Here is a 17,103-nt window from a genome sequence, read left to right on the forward strand (position 1 = left end):
CCAAATGGTTGAATTCCCCCATTAGGATGAGAGCTTGTGGGCACAATGCTTCCCGTAGTTGAAGCAAGGCCTTGTCAACAGGCTCTCCCTGATCAAGCTGCTCATAGCAGACCCCAGCCAGGTGTCCTTTGTTGGTGCTGTCCTTGATTTCTGCCCACAAACTTGGCCTGTTTGTGGCTGTTTCTCAGAGGCAGCTCTTCACAATCCAGCCATTCCTTAACATAGTGGATGATACCCATGCCTCTCGTTCCCAGTCTATCCCTTGTGAAAATGTAAGAGCATACTGTTGCATGGTTTGGATATTCCACCCTTGAAGATAGCCATTTTTAGGATTTTGTTTAAATAATGGGGTAGTGGGAACTAGACTTGGGAAAGAATTAATTTTGCAATTGTGTTTGGGTAAAAACTCTGCAATATTTCTATTTCTTAGGCGTTAAAAGTACGGCAAGCAGACATCACCCGAGAAACTGTACAGAAAAGCGTCTGTGTTCTCAGTCAGCTGGTAAGAATGTTTGTTTAACTCCCAAAACACCTTCAGGTAACCTTAACAATTGTTCTTCCATATTCTTATTTGGAAGATTTAGCTTCAAACATCTCTCTTAGCCATTGGAGAGTAACAAATTACTGGAGTAAAACTGTGACATTTCAGTGAGCTGGCTTGATTTGTGGTATCTGCTTGTAACTGGCAAAGTGTCTGCCTGTTGTCATGGGTGGATACCTATTTGCACTTCTGATCCTTCTTAAATGCTACTAACTCAATTTCATGTGATAGGATTGAGGAGTTTGGCTAGTAATGGAATGGATAGGGTTGGAAAGGGCCTTGAAGATATGTAGCATAGTCACTGGAGAGAGTCACTACTACCTTCAGCTGTGAGGGAAGTTTTCTGATAGCCAAACAGACAGCATATTCTTATTTTGAAGAAGTATCTTTTATTTCTACCTATTCATCAAAAGCTACAGGTCACCAGGCAGGGAATACAAATTCTTTTTGTGCTTAAAGTTGAAGAAAGAACTATCACTGTAGCTATTACTACTATGAATAGTGTTAAAGCAGGAAACTACTTTTCCAGAAAGATGTTCAGTGAGGGTATGGTACATGCAAATGGTAAAAAATTAAATTATCATCATTTAAAATGAACACAGGAGAAAGATGCTGGGAGTTAGCCACTGAGGACTGCTCATCCATGAGCTCCTGTATAATAAAGTGTCAGTATTGCAAGATAAGCATGGAAGAAGATTAAAGTTCAAAATGAGTGACTAAATAGTTTTATTCACTTGCTTTTTGTTTGTTTTTCTTCCAAGCCTTTGTATGGGTTACTTCAGGCAAAACTGCAACTCATCACACATGCATATTTTGAAGAAAAAGACTTCTCACAAATTTCAATTCTAAAGGTAACTTTCCAGTAAAATCCACACAGAACAGCTTTTAGTATATGGCCACAAACTTTAGTATTTTAATTTAGTGCTCAAATATTCTTTTGCATAAGTCATTCATTTATTCAGCTCCTGTAATACTTTAACATGAACTAAATGTACTACCCTAATCTGACAGAGAATCAACTTTCTGATTTGTTATGAGATACGAGTGGTTGTCAGCCTGTATCTTTGTTGATTCCGTTTGTAAAATTTTTCTTTCTTTCTGGAATAAGCCTTTGAAATCCTTGAATAAGTGAATTTTATTTATTTTGGATTTTGTGTGACCATGTGCCATTAACGCCTTCTGGTTTTGTTTTTGTTTTTGTTTTTGTTTTTGTTTTTTTTGGCCTTTGTTCTAACTTTTACAGGAACTTTATGATCATATGAATAGTTCCTTGGGCAATACCTCGTTAGAAGGGTCACAAGTTTATCTTGGTAAGTGACTTGTTTTGTTCAAGGCAGCAGAGATGATGTTACACTAAACAACACATGCCTCTCCTGAGCCAATTTGTTTATGTGCATTAACAGATTAAGCACCAGAAGTCTGCATTTCTTTATTAATGGATTTAAATAAATGTAAAATGTAGTGTTGCTTTCATAATGGGACTTGGTTTCAGGCTGAAAGCCATATTACTCCTTGACCTAAAAGTCTGACTAGCAGCTGTTTATCTGCTTTTGGTAAACAATACCTTCCTAGTTTTTAGATTGAGCAGCCCACACCATCAAATTGTTCAAGCTTGCATCTACCTTTTATTCTTTTATTTAGGATATCTCAGCACCCAGTTCTGACTCTTCCTTGTGTTTTCTGAATGCAGTGTAGTATTTACCTCAGTGTTCCCTAATGCTGTGTGGCAGCCAACAGGAGTTAACTCAGAGCACAACTATTCATGTTATTATTGTCTCTATTACTGATGAATTCTTGCTCCTGCTGGAAAAAAAAAAAATTGTATCCTATTGAAATAACCAGGTTCGCACAGAATCCATAATGTGTTTCTCTCTCACACTGAAAAATGGTGACAAGAAGTAAATAGTATCCCTGTCAGCTGTTGAACTGTAATAATTGCTCTCTCTTTGGTGCCTCAGGTCTGTCTCCTCGGGATCTTGTTCTCCATTTTAGACACAAGGTAGGCATTCTCTACTGGATATAAAAAGGACTGCACTATTTTGGGGAGTGAAATGCTTTGTGAGGAACAGAAAAATAAGCTTATGTAGACATACCTGAGCAGGGAGTAAGAAGATTGTTTCCTAAGTACTGCTGGTTACAGCCACCTGATTTTTCGCTCCCATTCCACCTCCATAACTTCAGTGAAAGTGCATTCCAGACTAAGGAGCTTTTTTTAGTCTGAGGGAATCTTAGAGGTTTCTAGGTTTGCGTGACATTTTGTAGTCCTGTCCCAAAGTGTGAATGCTATCTCATTTGTGATCTTGTTTCTGTTTCTTGTTCAATGAATGTGATAAAAGACTACTGCTAAAGTTTGTACAGACACAACTTGGAGCATTTTCCCTGTGTTTTGTAAATTTGGTAGCTTCTGCCATCATAGAACCTGAGGGGACTTGGACCTCTCCTTTTTCTTAATTTCTGTTCAAATCGGATGTATCCTATAGCTAAAGTACAAATAGCATTTAGAACTTTTTATTAACTGAGATGCATCAAGGAAACAACTTTGAGAATCTGAATTTCGTGGTGTATTTGCACCTGCTTAGTAGATTTTTGGAGTAGAATTCATTTTTATTTAACTTCAGATGTCTGGCAATCATAACCCAGAAGCATCTGTGTTTTTCCTTGAGTGTATAGAGAGTCTGAACAGCCACTTCTGATATAGATGCCTCATCTGTAGATGCCTCAGATTAGGTGAGGTGAATACTATTCTTGGTATTTTGCTGGATTTTTTTTTTTTTTCAGTAATTCTGTGGAAGAATTCTTTTATGTTTATGCAGTTTACTGTTTTTCAAAATTCTGGAATTGCACATACTCTTTCTGCTAAACTACATATGATTCAAATTGCAGAGTTCTTGTTTGTGGAGATTTTGATTATTTTTGGGGTTTTTTTTCATCTCATGTTATTTTTAAATGGGTGCTCAGGTGGAGAAAGAGTCTTGGAACACTGGTTTTCACTGGTCAAAAGCATTTGATTGTTCTGCAGTGATTAATATAAAACCTTGAATGAGAGATTATGCTTGCACATTATTTTTGAAAAATGGCAGTGGTTCACTCACCATATTTTTTCTTTTTGTGTTTTTTTCAGGTCTTGATCCTTTTTAAATTGATTCTTCTAGAGAAAAAGGTAATGTTTTGTAAGCAGAGGCAGGTAGTTTAAAGAGAGAAACACAACTCTTAAATATTTTTCATCTATAAAATAGAAGCATCTGAAGTCATATCAACAACTGTGCTTCAGTATATAAGTTGGTTTATTAGGCTAAAAGAAACTGCTGTGTTTTGACCTATAAATTTGCCTCTACTTCTGTTCTGTCCACATGTTGCTTCTTTAGTTGCTGTCCCAGCCAGAGTAGATAAAATGTGATGAAATGCATCCAGAGAAACTTTAACCTACTGTAAAATATAGGGCAGGATAAACATCATGCAGATAGGTACCTGTGTGGAGCAACTGATAGGAAATGTGGGTACCTAAAAGGGCACATACAGCTTTACAAAGATTCAGTAAGTAAAACTTCTGGTTCAAGCTTTAAATAGACAGACCAAAGGAAACAAGTGCTAGAATGTCCTTCAGACCTGAATTCCATGGACACCTGCAGGAGACAATGAAGAGAGCTGTATCTGTTGGGTCAGGCTGAACTCAGATTATAAATTGGTAATTACTGCTGAATTCTAGGCTCAGTGCTTGCTTTGGGCTATCTTACTGCCTCAGAAGCAATGCTGTTATAGTAATTTAAGTGCAATATGCAAAATGTGAAAGCAGATGTGAAATTGAGACATTTGTTTCCTTCTGTATTCATATTGATGCCCTAGAGCAAGAACTTTGAGTGAAATGACTGTGTATCAGCTGCCAGACATATTTATGCAGGGATTTTGTTTTGGTTTAAAAATGTTATTTAACCTTTGTTTCAGTTTCCCAAATGTCCTTTTTCTTCAGTGAACCTGCTGTGTTAAAATCTAAGTTTTTCAGAGTGCTGGGAAGGCATGTTAGAATTTCCTGTTAGCTATAGCTGGAAAGTCAGTAGGATTTAATCTATAAGTTATAAAAACAGTTGTGGAGGTGTTTTTTTAAGTCTGTATCTGAGACCTAGATATTTTTCGTGAGGCAGTAAATACGCTACTCCATTTTAAAATAGATGTAGCAGCTTCTCTGAAGCTTTTGCACTTGTCACTTAATTCTGTAAGTCAGATATACCTTGACAGTTCTCTCAGTATTTGTTGATGAGAATATGTGCTGATGATGACTACATTAAAGGCTAGGCAGAAGGTACACTTGAGAAAATACAATTATGGCACAGTAGGGGTCACCAGATCAGTTCAGCATTTGGACATATACAAAGAAAATACTTCACTGAGCTACAGTTCTTTTCTGAAACCGCTGAAACCACAAGACACAAATGCACAGGAAGAGAGGAGAGAGAGGGTTTCCCAAGTGTGTTCACATTACTCAAACATACAAAATTGTTTTGAAAGTAACTGAATGCTTGTGGAACAAACCTGCAGGTTGCTTTGTGTCTGTTTTTCCCTTAGCTCTGACAGGAAGACAACATTTGCAATTTCAAAAGAAAGTTTTGGTTTTCAGGCCCTGCCTGTTTTTTGGCAAATGTTATGGTTTCAGAATAACTGTGGGAATCTGTATGTTCAAAGACTTTAAATATAATATGCAAGAAGCCACTCGTAATGCCAATTTTCCTTGATCTGAAAAATGCCACAGACTAATTTCCTTTAATCCGTAGCAATTTGGTTGATGTTTTTCCACAGGCTAAAAGAATTTTTTTCACTTCTCAGTTGTTATTAGGCTGGAAGACTACTTCCAGATGGTGATCATTTCACTTTCTGCTGCCAGGACCACCCAGTTTGCTGATGTAAATGCTGTGGCCCATGTAGTGGGGTTGGGAGGGGCAAGGAACTGTGAATCCTTATAGACAGGCAGAGGGACCAGATGAAACAAATACAGAAAAGTATTTGCCTTAAGTAAGTGGTGTACGCAAACAAAGATCTAGACTGGAATAGATTTCTTTAAAATAAGGTACTTCTTTATGGGCTTAATTATTTCTGTAAGCTTAAAAATAAGCTTGGCTAAGAATGCATGGTGTCTGAGAATCTAAACCTGTGGGAGTATCATAGGCTTTCTGTTGTAATTCATTGCTATTCATTTTCATACATATATTATAAAACAGCATCTTTAAAGCTAGACATTTTTATTCCCATTGGAATCAACCAAAACTTTCCACAGATGAGCTGCTTCTTCTTCTCATCATGCTTTTTCAGTGGTTGTTGCAATTTGAATTCACTTATCTTGTACAATTTTTCTTTGTAGTATGTTTAGGATAATATACATAGTCTGTTTTCAGCTGAGGTACCATTAAATATCATTTGGCCTGCGTTCAGGCTGTGTAGGACTTTCTCTTTGTTCCATCAGCTCACTAGCTTGTAGACTGGCAAATACTAGTGGGACATGAGGTATTACTCATCAGTCTCTTCTAAAGTGTATTTCTTTCTTGCTGCAGGAGTCTCTTATTAAGACTAAGTCCACAAACTTGCACTTTTAATTACATCATATGCCTATTAAACTAGACTGCAGAATCATAAAGTTAGATCATTCTGTATTTTTTTGCATTCTCGATTCCTCGTAATGCTCATGTATGGTTTTTGTGCTGATTAAGTATGTAAAAGTGGCATTTTTAAACAAGTTTACTTTTGTGGGGATTTTTTGGGGTTGAATTGTTTTTGTTTTGTTTTGTTTGTTTTTTCCTTTTCCCCCCTTTTTTCCTGAAGGCCTATTTTGAACAAATTCCAGTAGTAATATTCAGTCTGGCTTCTGTTTCTTCTCTCATTGCTAGCCTTTGACACCGCCTTTTGAGTTCTTAACTAATTTACTAATTCCAGTCTCTCTGATTTAGTTAAGGAGATTCTGTTTTCCCATGTTATGCCTTAAGTACTTTACCAAAGTTAGCATCAGTCACGTCTTGTTTCCAAAAAATCTTTTTTGTTACATATGAATATTACTGTAATAAAAGGCATTTATCCTGTTTCCCATTTATCTGCATATCCTTAATATAACTCCTTAAAAGAAATGTTTTTGCATAGGTTTGTGTCAGTGTTCTGGAATGGAGATTATTTGGCCTCTTTGATTTATAACAGAGAATTTAATGTGCTACAAATGAGCAAGAATTTATGCAGCATGCCAGGAACAACTTTTTTCTGTCAGTTCTTCAGTAACTGGATCAATTTGGAAAAAAATCTTAAAAACTAGTAGAAAAGTCTGAATAACTGTATGTTACAAACATGTGTGTGTATATATGCATATAAAACATATATTACAAATATTATATAAGGATTCTGTAGACATATTTAAATATTTACTTTGAATTGTTGTAGGAAGTTTTGTCAGTAAGCAGACCTTGTAATATAACACAAAAAGCAGTGCCTTGAATAGTTTGCATGGGTCATTTGTCATGCATCAGTGTAATGTTATTTTTCTCATTCTCCCCTCCCTAATTCCCCTTTCCTCTCTTGCATTCTCTCTTCCTCCCATTGCCCTCTCTCCTGCCACCAGGTGCTGTTTTATATTTCTCCTGTAAATAGATTGGTGGGAGCTCTGATGACTGTCTTGTCACTCTTTCCTGGTAAGAAGAGAAGTTTAAACTTCTTTTTATATACTTTCTGGTGATAACTGAGACAGGCTGTGCTGTCACTTGGAAATCAACTTATGTGATAACTAAGTTAGGTTAATATGCCTGAAAAATGAGTGACTTGTGTGCACGTCCATGTACTGTGCACATACCTCCTAACATTTACTACTTGCACTTTATGGGTTATTTCTTGTGCTTAATTGGAGCCACTGGATTTTCTGTATTTCCTGTGGGTAACATAGATGGGGCCCCTGAATAAGTAACACATTCCTGTTGAGTTCCTTAAAATCCCAAAATACAAACTTTTCCTTCCACATGTGCTCTTAAAAAACAAATAAACAAACAAACATAACCCCTAACCTTGCTAATCCTTAGCTTCTAACCAATCTTCTTAAAGCAAAATGTTAGGGCAGATCCTTTAGGAGAGAAAGTGTAGAGCTTGGGTTTGGGTTTTTTAACACACCCCTCCCTCCCCAAAGTAGTGCTTTAAAATACATGATTTCCTCTATATACACAGCAGCACTTCTTTCCCCCCACCCCACAAAAGGCACTTAAATTTTGATTGAGATTCTGATATTCATATGTGCTGTTCTTTCCAGGTATGATTGAACATGGTCTTAGTGACTGCTCACAGTACAGACCAAGAAAGAGCATATCAGAGGATGCTGGCTTACAGGAAAATAGACCACAGTTAGATGACTATGTTTCTGTGTCTGCTGCTGATGCATCAAATGCGAACTTAGGAATGGGAGAGGGAGACAAGAACATGGCAGGAAATAATTCACTGGAAGGTCAAAAAGCAAATGTGCCTTTCTCCCAGCCTGAGAAAACTTGCAATGGAGCTCAGTCCTCCAATGGTACTGTGCAGCGCTTGAAAGTTCCTTCCCGTGCTTCTCCAGCATCCTCAGAAAGTGACTGGGAGACCCTGGATCCCAGCGTTTTGGAGGAGTCTAATTTGAAAGAAGGAGAACGTGAGGCTCCAGCACCCGAACAGGCGGAAAACCTTCGGAGCAAAGGCGTGAGCTCCGAGAGCCTCCCCATCACCGTGCAGCCCCAGGCAAACACAGGGCACACGGTGCTTGTTCAGGGACTGGTGTCTGGGTTGGAAGAGGACCAGTATGGGATGCCACTGGCTATTTTTACAAAGGTAAGCATGTTCTTTGTGGTACCTGGTAACTTGTAAAAACTTCTTTTTTCCCAGAAGTGGCTAATAATTGTGGTTACTGAACTCCAAGTGGACAGTAGGGTACTTCAAAACATGTAAGTATGCTCTCTCCTAGGCAGGTGGAAAGACCTGAGAGGGTTGTGCATGTGCATATTTGCATTCCACTTTCATACCTACACTTGAATATTATTTGCAAATTTTTTGCAATTTTACATGGTGGTAACTTGCAGCCCCACTGTGGTTAATAAATTGTATGTAGCAGAAACTACAGTTTTCTTTTGTCTGAGGAACTGGTGATCTAACCTGTGTAGGGCAAGATCAGAGTACTTCAGAAGCCTTTATATGTTTTATATCTATATATGTATTTTTAAATGCATATGTGTATATATGCACAAAATGTGTATATAAATGCATATATACATATAAAATGACATAAAAAATAGATAAGGTGAAATTTCACCCTCCTGTCTGTGATAATTCTTTCTGTTTCCTGTGTCTCTTTCCCTGTGCATGGTGCTGAGCTGCTGAATTTTAAGCTTGCACTGATACCTAATTGAACTCCAGGTATTCCAGAATCTCTGACTCTGGTAGGCATAATCAGATAGCAAGCAATAGGAATGATAAGCGGGGCTGGTTAATGGGGCTAGTTTCCCATAAAAAGCAGGTAAAATGAATCCTTTTTAGAGCTACTGCTGTCAATAAAAGAAGTTATATAATACATTTCATTGTTTTGTTTTTAATGTAATAAACTTTTAAATGAACATTTGCCCATAGTAGAAGATAGAAGATTCAGATTTATTTCCTCAAACTGCGGATGTTCAATGTGGTTGGGGAGGTTTTTTTGTTCCTTTGCAGGAGTTTATTTGAATTTCCGTGCAGAATATTGTATTTTATGATTGTGTTTAAGCTTATCACTCTAGCTTTCATTGGAAATAGTACACTGTGTGGACTCAAGTGAGCAGCTCAAATGTCATTGCCCTGTATTGCCTTATGTCACCATTAGAAATGCTGTTTCAACAAAGATCTGCATTTGATGTTTGTCCTTATGATCTGTCTAATGTGCACTATAACCTGTAAGTTGTATTTAGTCTAGTTCTTTGAAAATACTAGATGGAAAGCAAGAATAAAATAATTGATAAGGGGACCTCCGAGTGCAAACTTTTGTTTGCTGCTAAGCTCATCAAATGGAAAAGGATTTTAAGGAAGCTGACATTTTCTGCATGTTTACCTTCTGTTCCACAAAGGCACTTTTCACTTGAGTTCAGCCAGTGTAATTAAAGCGGAAAAGGCTTTGCATGTCTGAGTTAGCAGAAAAATCTGATTCAAAGTTACAGTTTTAACCACTTACTGGAAAGTTTACATCTCATTTAGAGCTCTTAGCTCAGGATTGTTTTATGCCATGCCATGGAAAGACTAATAAATCTGACAAATTTGAATGGGAGGAAGTTTTGCCAGGTGGCGTAATACATTATCCAGGTACACATAAGGGAAAATAGCTTGTGGTACTTGTTTCTTTAGTACCAGTTCTGTAAGATCTAATAGTAATTTCATTTGCACTCTTTTAAAAAGGAATGGAACATGTTCATGGAAATAAAAGTTGTTGTACTTACAAATGTGCATTTGTAAACTGACATTTGATACTTTAAATAGTGAAAGATTTCCCAGACTTTGCTACTTTAGTATACAGTAATTAAACCTTCCCTTTCCTGCTTTTTAAGCTGTAATTTTTGAAAACTTTCCATTTTAGGTTTGTGATTCATTTCAAAGCACTGTTGTTCCTTTGACACAGGCTGTTTGTTTTTAGCTGATAAATGCTTGTCATCTCTAAGGCCGTCCCTGTGTCTAATACAACAAAAGGGAGTAGTTATGCTCCTTTCTTCCATATGTTTCCAATTACCACGTACTGGGTGATAAAGTGTATGTGCTCTTTGTTTCTGTCCGATGTGCCATTAGCCCCAGTGAAAAAAATTGCTTTGAGCTCACAGTTGAGCTCTTAGAGCTTTGGAACAGCTGAATTTGATGTCAGGGATATGTTGATCCTATGTTTAAAAAGAAATTTACCTACATCTGCCTCTCCATAATCCCTCAGTGACTAACTCAAAGTCTTTTTTTCCAAATGTTTTGGGTTGTTTTTTTTTTTTTTTTAATTGGAATGTAGGATACTAGATCAACTTGCAACACTGAAGCAGCTAAAGAGCACAGTGTGTTGTTTTCTGTCCTGCTCCTTCTTAAAGCAGGCTTGCATATGCTAATCAAAAATTGATTGCTACCCCTGGTGTCTGGAAATCTCCACCCACAAAATGGATAGCTGTCTGTAGCTTTCCTGCATTATGTGCCTCACAACTACCAGAAGACATCATGTGCACAACTGGAGAGATGAATCCTTATCTCCACTGGCTTCTTGTTTCTGAACTGACCTGAGGCCTCATTCCTGCTGCTTATTATTGCTCTTATACTGCTTATTCTGTTCCCTTACAAACACATTTAATTCTCGTCCTTTGCTTTGGATTTCAGTTTCAATCCTGAGACTGGAAGGCAACACAATCTCTTGAAAAATTTAATTCATGTGGAACCTGGTGGCTTCGTTTTGCAAATGTCATGTAGCAAAACAACAGATGATTGTGGCTGAAACTGTAATAACCAAGGTTCATTCTGGGTGAAATATGCTGGCTTTTATTGGGAAAACCTCTGAATACAGGCACTTTTTTTTAATGTTATTCCTGTGAATGTCTCTGTTGCTCCAGGGGTACCTTTGTTTGCCGTACATGGCGCTGCAGCAGCATCATCTCCTGTCGGATGTGACAGTGCGCGGCTTTGTCGCAGGAGCTACCAACATCCTGTTCCGTCAGCAGAAACACCTGAGTGATGCAATTGTGGAAGTATGGATCTTTGCATTTGAACTGGGGGGGGAGCTGGGGGAAGTTGAGGTTCTGTTTTAAATGTAGCTTTACATTTCACATGCATGCCTGAATTTTGAATTCCTTCCATATGAAATAAATTCTCAGCGGCAGAAGATTGTTAAATTTCTATGACTTGAGAGGACAAGATTAGATCAGCTGTGCAAAACTATTGTCCATGTTTTTATATGTACCTGATATTTGAATTTGCAGGGTACTTGTTAATTTTTTTTTTGTGTTGGTGATATAATTTAATTTTTCATATCATGGGTTTTTTCATGGCTTTGTAGTGAGGTCTCAGTGAGCACGAAAATAAGTGCTTGCAGATGAGAATCAGATACAGGTACTTATTTGACTTCCATCTGATTTAATCAGGAGGGTAAAAACACAGTATCTAAAACACCCACTTCTAGCAAATAGACACAACTATATGATCACAATCTGGTAACTTAAGATGTTCCATACAAGTAATCAACTTAATAAATAGAGGTGATAATCAAAGAGCACCATACTTCCTCTGCCAAACTTTCTGCTAAATCCTGTCAAATAAGCAGTTTTACTGTGTGCCAGGGAAATGACTGAATTCTGGATAGATCAGAGCAGTATGACTTTCTGAGAACAGTTTCTTTGGCCATTTGTTTCTTCTTTGTATTTTGGAGGAATGAGTGTTTAGATTTAGGTAGCAATATGTAGTAGTTTAAGTTTGTATAAGCAGTTTTATTTAGATAAATGTTTACCTTTGGAATTATTTTCAAACAGATAGAAGATGCTCATGTGCAAATCCACGATCCAGAGCTCCGTAAGATCCTGAACCCAACAACTGCTGACCTAAGATTTTCAGATTACTTGGTGAAGCATGTAACTGAGAACAGAGATGATGTGTTCCTTGATGGCACTGGATGGGAAGGAGGAGATGAGTGGATCAGGGCTCAGTTCAGTGCTTATCTTCATGCACTGCTTGCTGCTGTGCTGCAACCAGGTAGAACAGATACCTTGTCTAGGGATGGAGATGAGGGTGGACATGTCAAGCATTTGCTCTGTTGCTGTCAATGTGTGTGGTCTGTCAGTGGATCTCCCTCTGCCTAAAGTTTCATTTTAGGCGGCTTTTTCAGTTGTCTTTGACTATCCTTGTTATTTCTTGACAAGCTTGTTATTAATCCTTAGTTCAGAGTCTTACACACACTTTCTTATTAGAATGTCTTCTTGTCCTTGATGTCATTAAGTTTTCCTCATAAGTAGAAGTACCTGAAACCTATATGTCAGGAGACAAATTGAGTGTCTTCTAGACTGTTGCAACCTGAAGGTAATTTTGGGAAACTACTCGGATTCAAGGAGACATGAAGTTAGGCATCTGCTTTCAGGAAGTTTTACTAGACTCTTGCAGCTCTTTTCCCTTCTTGCTATGGTCTGAATGGGAAAGTAGGGATTCATATACATGAAAAGTGTCATTTACAGGCTTCGTAAGTTTTTGTTTCCTGGAGCTCAACATTTTTTGCTTTACCTCAGAAGGAATTCTCTATGTTCCAGCCTTTTGTGTGAATATAAATAAAAGAATCAGTTTTTTTTATTTGTAGAAAATGTTTAATTTGCCCTGCACTTACCCTGTTAGCTTCATTCTCATAATGATTTTTCTCTATTCACACAAATTAAATTCAGATTTCGTTTTGTGGTATATGTGAGAAAACATGGGATTGAGAACCTGATGTTAAAATCTGGAAGATGCCAAGTTGTTGGTCTGACAAAATTAATATTTTAAGAGGATTACCAGATTGATATGAAATATTAGGGTTTTCTGGGAACTCATGCTACTTCACTGGCTGGCTGTTAAATTACTTACTGTACTCCCCAGTGTTTTAAAGGGGTCGTTGTTACGATAAGTTTGTTCCACAGTATTTCCTACTGCAGTTTTGGAATGGATTTGGGAGTTACTAAATTTGAATGAGTAATAACAGTACAGCAAAGCCCAATGTATCTAACCAAGGCCAGTGCAAATTGTGTTTTTGTTCTTGGTTGCTATGTGGCCATTCTTTTCCCTTTCCTGTCACTGCCCAGAGAAAAAGTCAACAGACATATTTGGATTTTTTTCTTTTTTTTTTTTTTTTTTTTTTTTTTCACAATTGAGCTCTTAGATCTTTAAAAATTAATTAAAAATAAGAAAAGTAATTTTTAGCTCTTTTTTCCCCTCTTGTCCTGATACTGTATATTTTTGACACTTCAAAATAAAATAAACTATTTTTGAAGTACACAGGTTTTAGTACTGGAATTTTAATTGTTACTGACTTGATAAAAGCCTGGAAAAATGAAATTTTTCTTACAAGAAAAAAAGTAATTTGTCTTGTAATTATTACATCTCTAATGAATTTCTTCAAATTCTCATCTTTATTTTAATTTATCAGACAATGAAAAGATTTTGTCAGACTTTGGAACAGCATTTGTAACAGCCTGGAAAAATACCCACAACTACAGAGTATGGAATAGCAACAAGCATCCAGCTCTTGCAGAGGTAAATTCTAGGTAAGGAAACTTTGTAGTATTTGTTCTAATTCTGGGCAGTAGTTATATGAAGAAAAACATATCCAGAGTCAAGAGAAGTGAAACTTACTCAAGTTGATTGTCAGCTGTCTCCAGCTACAGAAAATTTGTCATTCCTCAGGAATTGTCCTCACATGGTTCTGCTTTTTATGAATTGCTTCCAGGTGTGCAGAGAGTAGCTGTGTCCAGGGTTGTCAGTGGTGGGATGGAAGGGGATATGGCTGTTTTGTGTGTATTTTCACTGAAAGCTTGACAATGCCAGGCTTGGTACCACTGTTGGCTCTGCACATGTTCTGTTTAGTGTGGGTTATTACTCTGCTGCAGGGTGTTTTTGTTGTTTGCTTTTACTTTGTCAGTTGCTGTAGTCTGAAAAAGGTTTTTCCTTAGACCTACAAAGCTCTTTTGGTCTGCTTAAGGGATATTTTCTATTTGTCATGTGTTGCTGGAAGGAGGTGCTTTTGACTGAGTATGAAAAGGTTGTTAATATCTCATCTGTAATTAGAAGGCACCTTTCAGGTAGTTCATAAGAAATCTGTGATTGAATAGTCACTGCAACTGAGACTTCTGTGGAGTGATAGAGTAGTCATCTGAAAAATATTTTTTAACCTTTTTTTTTTTTTTTTGGTAAGTTACAGAGGGGAATACAGCTAATAATTGCTTGATACAGATTCATAATGAAAAAGAAATTAATGTTTTCTTGGGTTTTTCCTCCTCTTCTAGCCATCCATTCCAGGGACAGTACTCTGTATCAGATGTTAAGTTACGGTTGTCACAGTAAGTACATGGTACTTTGATATGTATTTTTTAGAAGTGTGGTCAAATATCAGTAACTGTGTAATTGTTGCTATCATGAACTAAACAAGATAAGGATTCAAATTGGCCATCTTCATGAAACTATGCTCAAAGTTCTCGTGCAAAACAGCACCACATCTAAAGATGAAACATTTGCCTGAAATAAATATTTTTTTTAAAAAAAGGCAAATGCACTATTTTGTGTTGCACTTTACATAATATAGCCTTGATTTTTTGCATTGCAATTATAAGGCTTTTGTATGTTTATGTTAAATTTGTCAACTAAAGCTGTTAAAACTTCCATCAGTGATTTGATTTTAGGTCTCATTATTAGGAGAAAACAGCTTTTTTTTTTTCTTTCTAATTAGATGGTTTTTAATAGAGCATTTTTCTAAAACTCAAAGTTTACTGTATGCATAGTGAGATGTCGTTCAATTCCTTCCATTTACAAGTTTCATATGAGTTTTGCACAGTCTTACTGTACCAGACTCAGAGGAACTTTAAGTTGATCTCAACTGCAGCCTTTTAAAATTCTAGTCTCAAACTCAGTGGTGCTTGTTTTTCCATAGTTGTTCAGCTCTAATTGAAGCCAGAATTCAGCCTGGGGTTTAAGCACTGGGCAAAATGGATTCTTTTCTCATTTAGCCATGCTGACCATAAAACAACAGTCTCTCTCTCTTTTATTAATGCATGATCTTTCTACAAAGTCATAATTTGAAAGCTCTAGAGGTGTCTATAATGTTGGCCTGGTTTTGTCCCCTTGTTTGAAAGGGGAGTTACTAATTCTTCTGGGTAGTGTGACATCAGTGTAAAAGGTCCAGTACTTCTTAGTGTGCTTCTAACAATAAGTATTTTTACACCAGTGCTTTTATTCTGTAGGTGGGACTTTGATACCAGATCCTTATCAAAATTACTTGCCTTTGCAAACTGAACCTAGACTTGATTTTGGTGTATTCTGTTTTTTCTGTCTTTTCCCTCTACACTGAAGATTTTGAAAGTGGGAAAAGAATGTGGCATGATGTGTTGTTAAGTTTCACATTAATGGCTTTGCAAAGCCTGAAATGTGGACTTGAAAGTTATAATTTAAAACTAAATGAGATTATTTTCAAGTGATTGTACTTGTGCAGTAGAACTGATCACTTTTGTGCTTTTCTGTCCAAATGATGATTATGTCTGTAATTTTCTTGCATTTCTTTAACAAAAGCGTGAGTGTGAACTTGTCCTTGATCAAAAATTTAATCTTAGACAAAGATACAAAGTAAGTTCTGTCTAGAAAAAAAGGACTGATCAGTTGATCAGTTACGCTTGCTGTTCTGTTTAAATATTATGTATTAGTGCTATGAATTCCCAAACCTACTGCAAATCTGACTTTGTAATTTTGATCATAAATGCATTTTGGTAAACATTTAGGAAAGATTGGCAGAGCATTGGAATGTGCTGCTTAGGAAGTGGAGTCACTCTCCCTGGAGGTGTTTAAGGAAAGACTGGATGTGGCACTCAGTGCCATGGTCTGGTTCACAGGGTGGTATTCAGTCCTGTGTTGGATTCCATGATCTCAAACATCTTTTCCAACCTGATGGAGTCTGTGAAGGGTTTAAAGTGTGCTTTGTAAGAATTAACCATTGGGTATTTTGATTTCCTGTCCTGCTGGCAGCATCTTTTCATCTTCTGAGAAGCTTGCCTAACTGATCTCTGTGGATAAGATCAATGCAGGAGTTGGGTTTGACCATATATGTGAACTATATATATACGTATGCTATGTAAATCTGTGTGTAATGATACATCCTTTACCTAGTTTATTTACACCTGAGAGTAATAAGTCAGTCAACTAACAGTCTTCAGTATCTCTCTTGTTCAGCTCAGTGCAAAACAGTGAACGTGGAAAGAGGATTGGAAATGCGATGGTTTCTACCAGCCGGAATGTGGTACAAACAGGAAAAGCTGTAGGTAAGAAATCTGTTTAAAATCAGTTTAAATCTATGCCAGATCTTTTTTAAGGAAGCATCCCCTATTTTTTAGTTATATTTTATTTTAGTCAAAGTGTACTTTGTAACGTGCACAAATCAGAGCAACATTTTGATGGGTAAAGCTGCTGATTTAGGCCCCATATATTGTGTAATTGCAGAAAGAGAAGCAGCTAGATAAAGAAATTAGTGTGCATTCCTTTTTCAGTGTAGCCTGGAGGTGAATAAGGGAAGAGAGATGTTCAGGTAAGAGATTCCATGTAATCTGGTAAATACTTTGAACACCATCTGTGTTGAGTTGTTCTCCACTTTGGTATCACTTTGACTAAAAGTACCCAAAGTTGGTTGAGATCAGAAAAAGTCCTTTTGTCAGTTTGTGCAGATTTCGCAGCAGTCTGTAACTTTCTGGAAAAGCACTTGTTGCACTTGAACAGGGGCATCATCACGTTGTCATCTTGCAGTGTGAGTTAATGGGAGTTCATCCATTAAGGGGTCTGATAGTTGTTTGGAATAGCTGTGCCAAAAACTGTTTAACTTTCTCTTTTAT

The 17,103-nt window shown here is 37.1% G+C and overlaps 1 protein-coding gene across 1 annotated transcript in view; it reads left to right on the top strand.

Moving 5' to 3' along the window:
* The window catches only part of AVL9 (AVL9 cell migration associated), a 41,451-nt gene that overhangs the window by 19,481 nt on the left and 4,867 nt on the right, over window positions 1-17,103 (top strand). Inside the window, exons 4-15 of the mRNA XM_083857168.1 lie at window positions 431-502; window positions 1,303-1,392; window positions 1,785-1,851; window positions 2,500-2,540; window positions 3,663-3,701; window positions 7,131-7,200; window positions 7,806-8,353; window positions 11,116-11,250; window positions 12,028-12,247; window positions 13,665-13,782; window positions 14,521-14,574; window positions 16,451-16,539. Of these exons, the coding sequence (XP_083713294.1) occupies window positions 431-502; window positions 1,303-1,392; window positions 1,785-1,851; window positions 2,500-2,540; window positions 3,663-3,701; window positions 7,131-7,200; window positions 7,806-8,353; window positions 11,116-11,250; window positions 12,028-12,247; window positions 13,665-13,782; window positions 14,521-14,574; window positions 16,451-16,539 (1,543 nt within the window). The remainder of the gene's footprint in view (window positions 1-430; window positions 503-1,302; window positions 1,393-1,784; window positions 1,852-2,499; window positions 2,541-3,662; window positions 3,702-7,130; window positions 7,201-7,805; window positions 8,354-11,115; window positions 11,251-12,027; window positions 12,248-13,664; window positions 13,783-14,520; window positions 14,575-16,450; window positions 16,540-17,103) is intronic.

Source organism: Zosterops lateralis, assembly GCF_965231275.1.
Source record: "Zosterops lateralis genome assembly, chromosome: 1".
Classification (NCBI taxonomy): Eukaryota; Metazoa; Chordata; class Aves; order Passeriformes; family Zosteropidae; genus Zosterops; species Zosterops lateralis.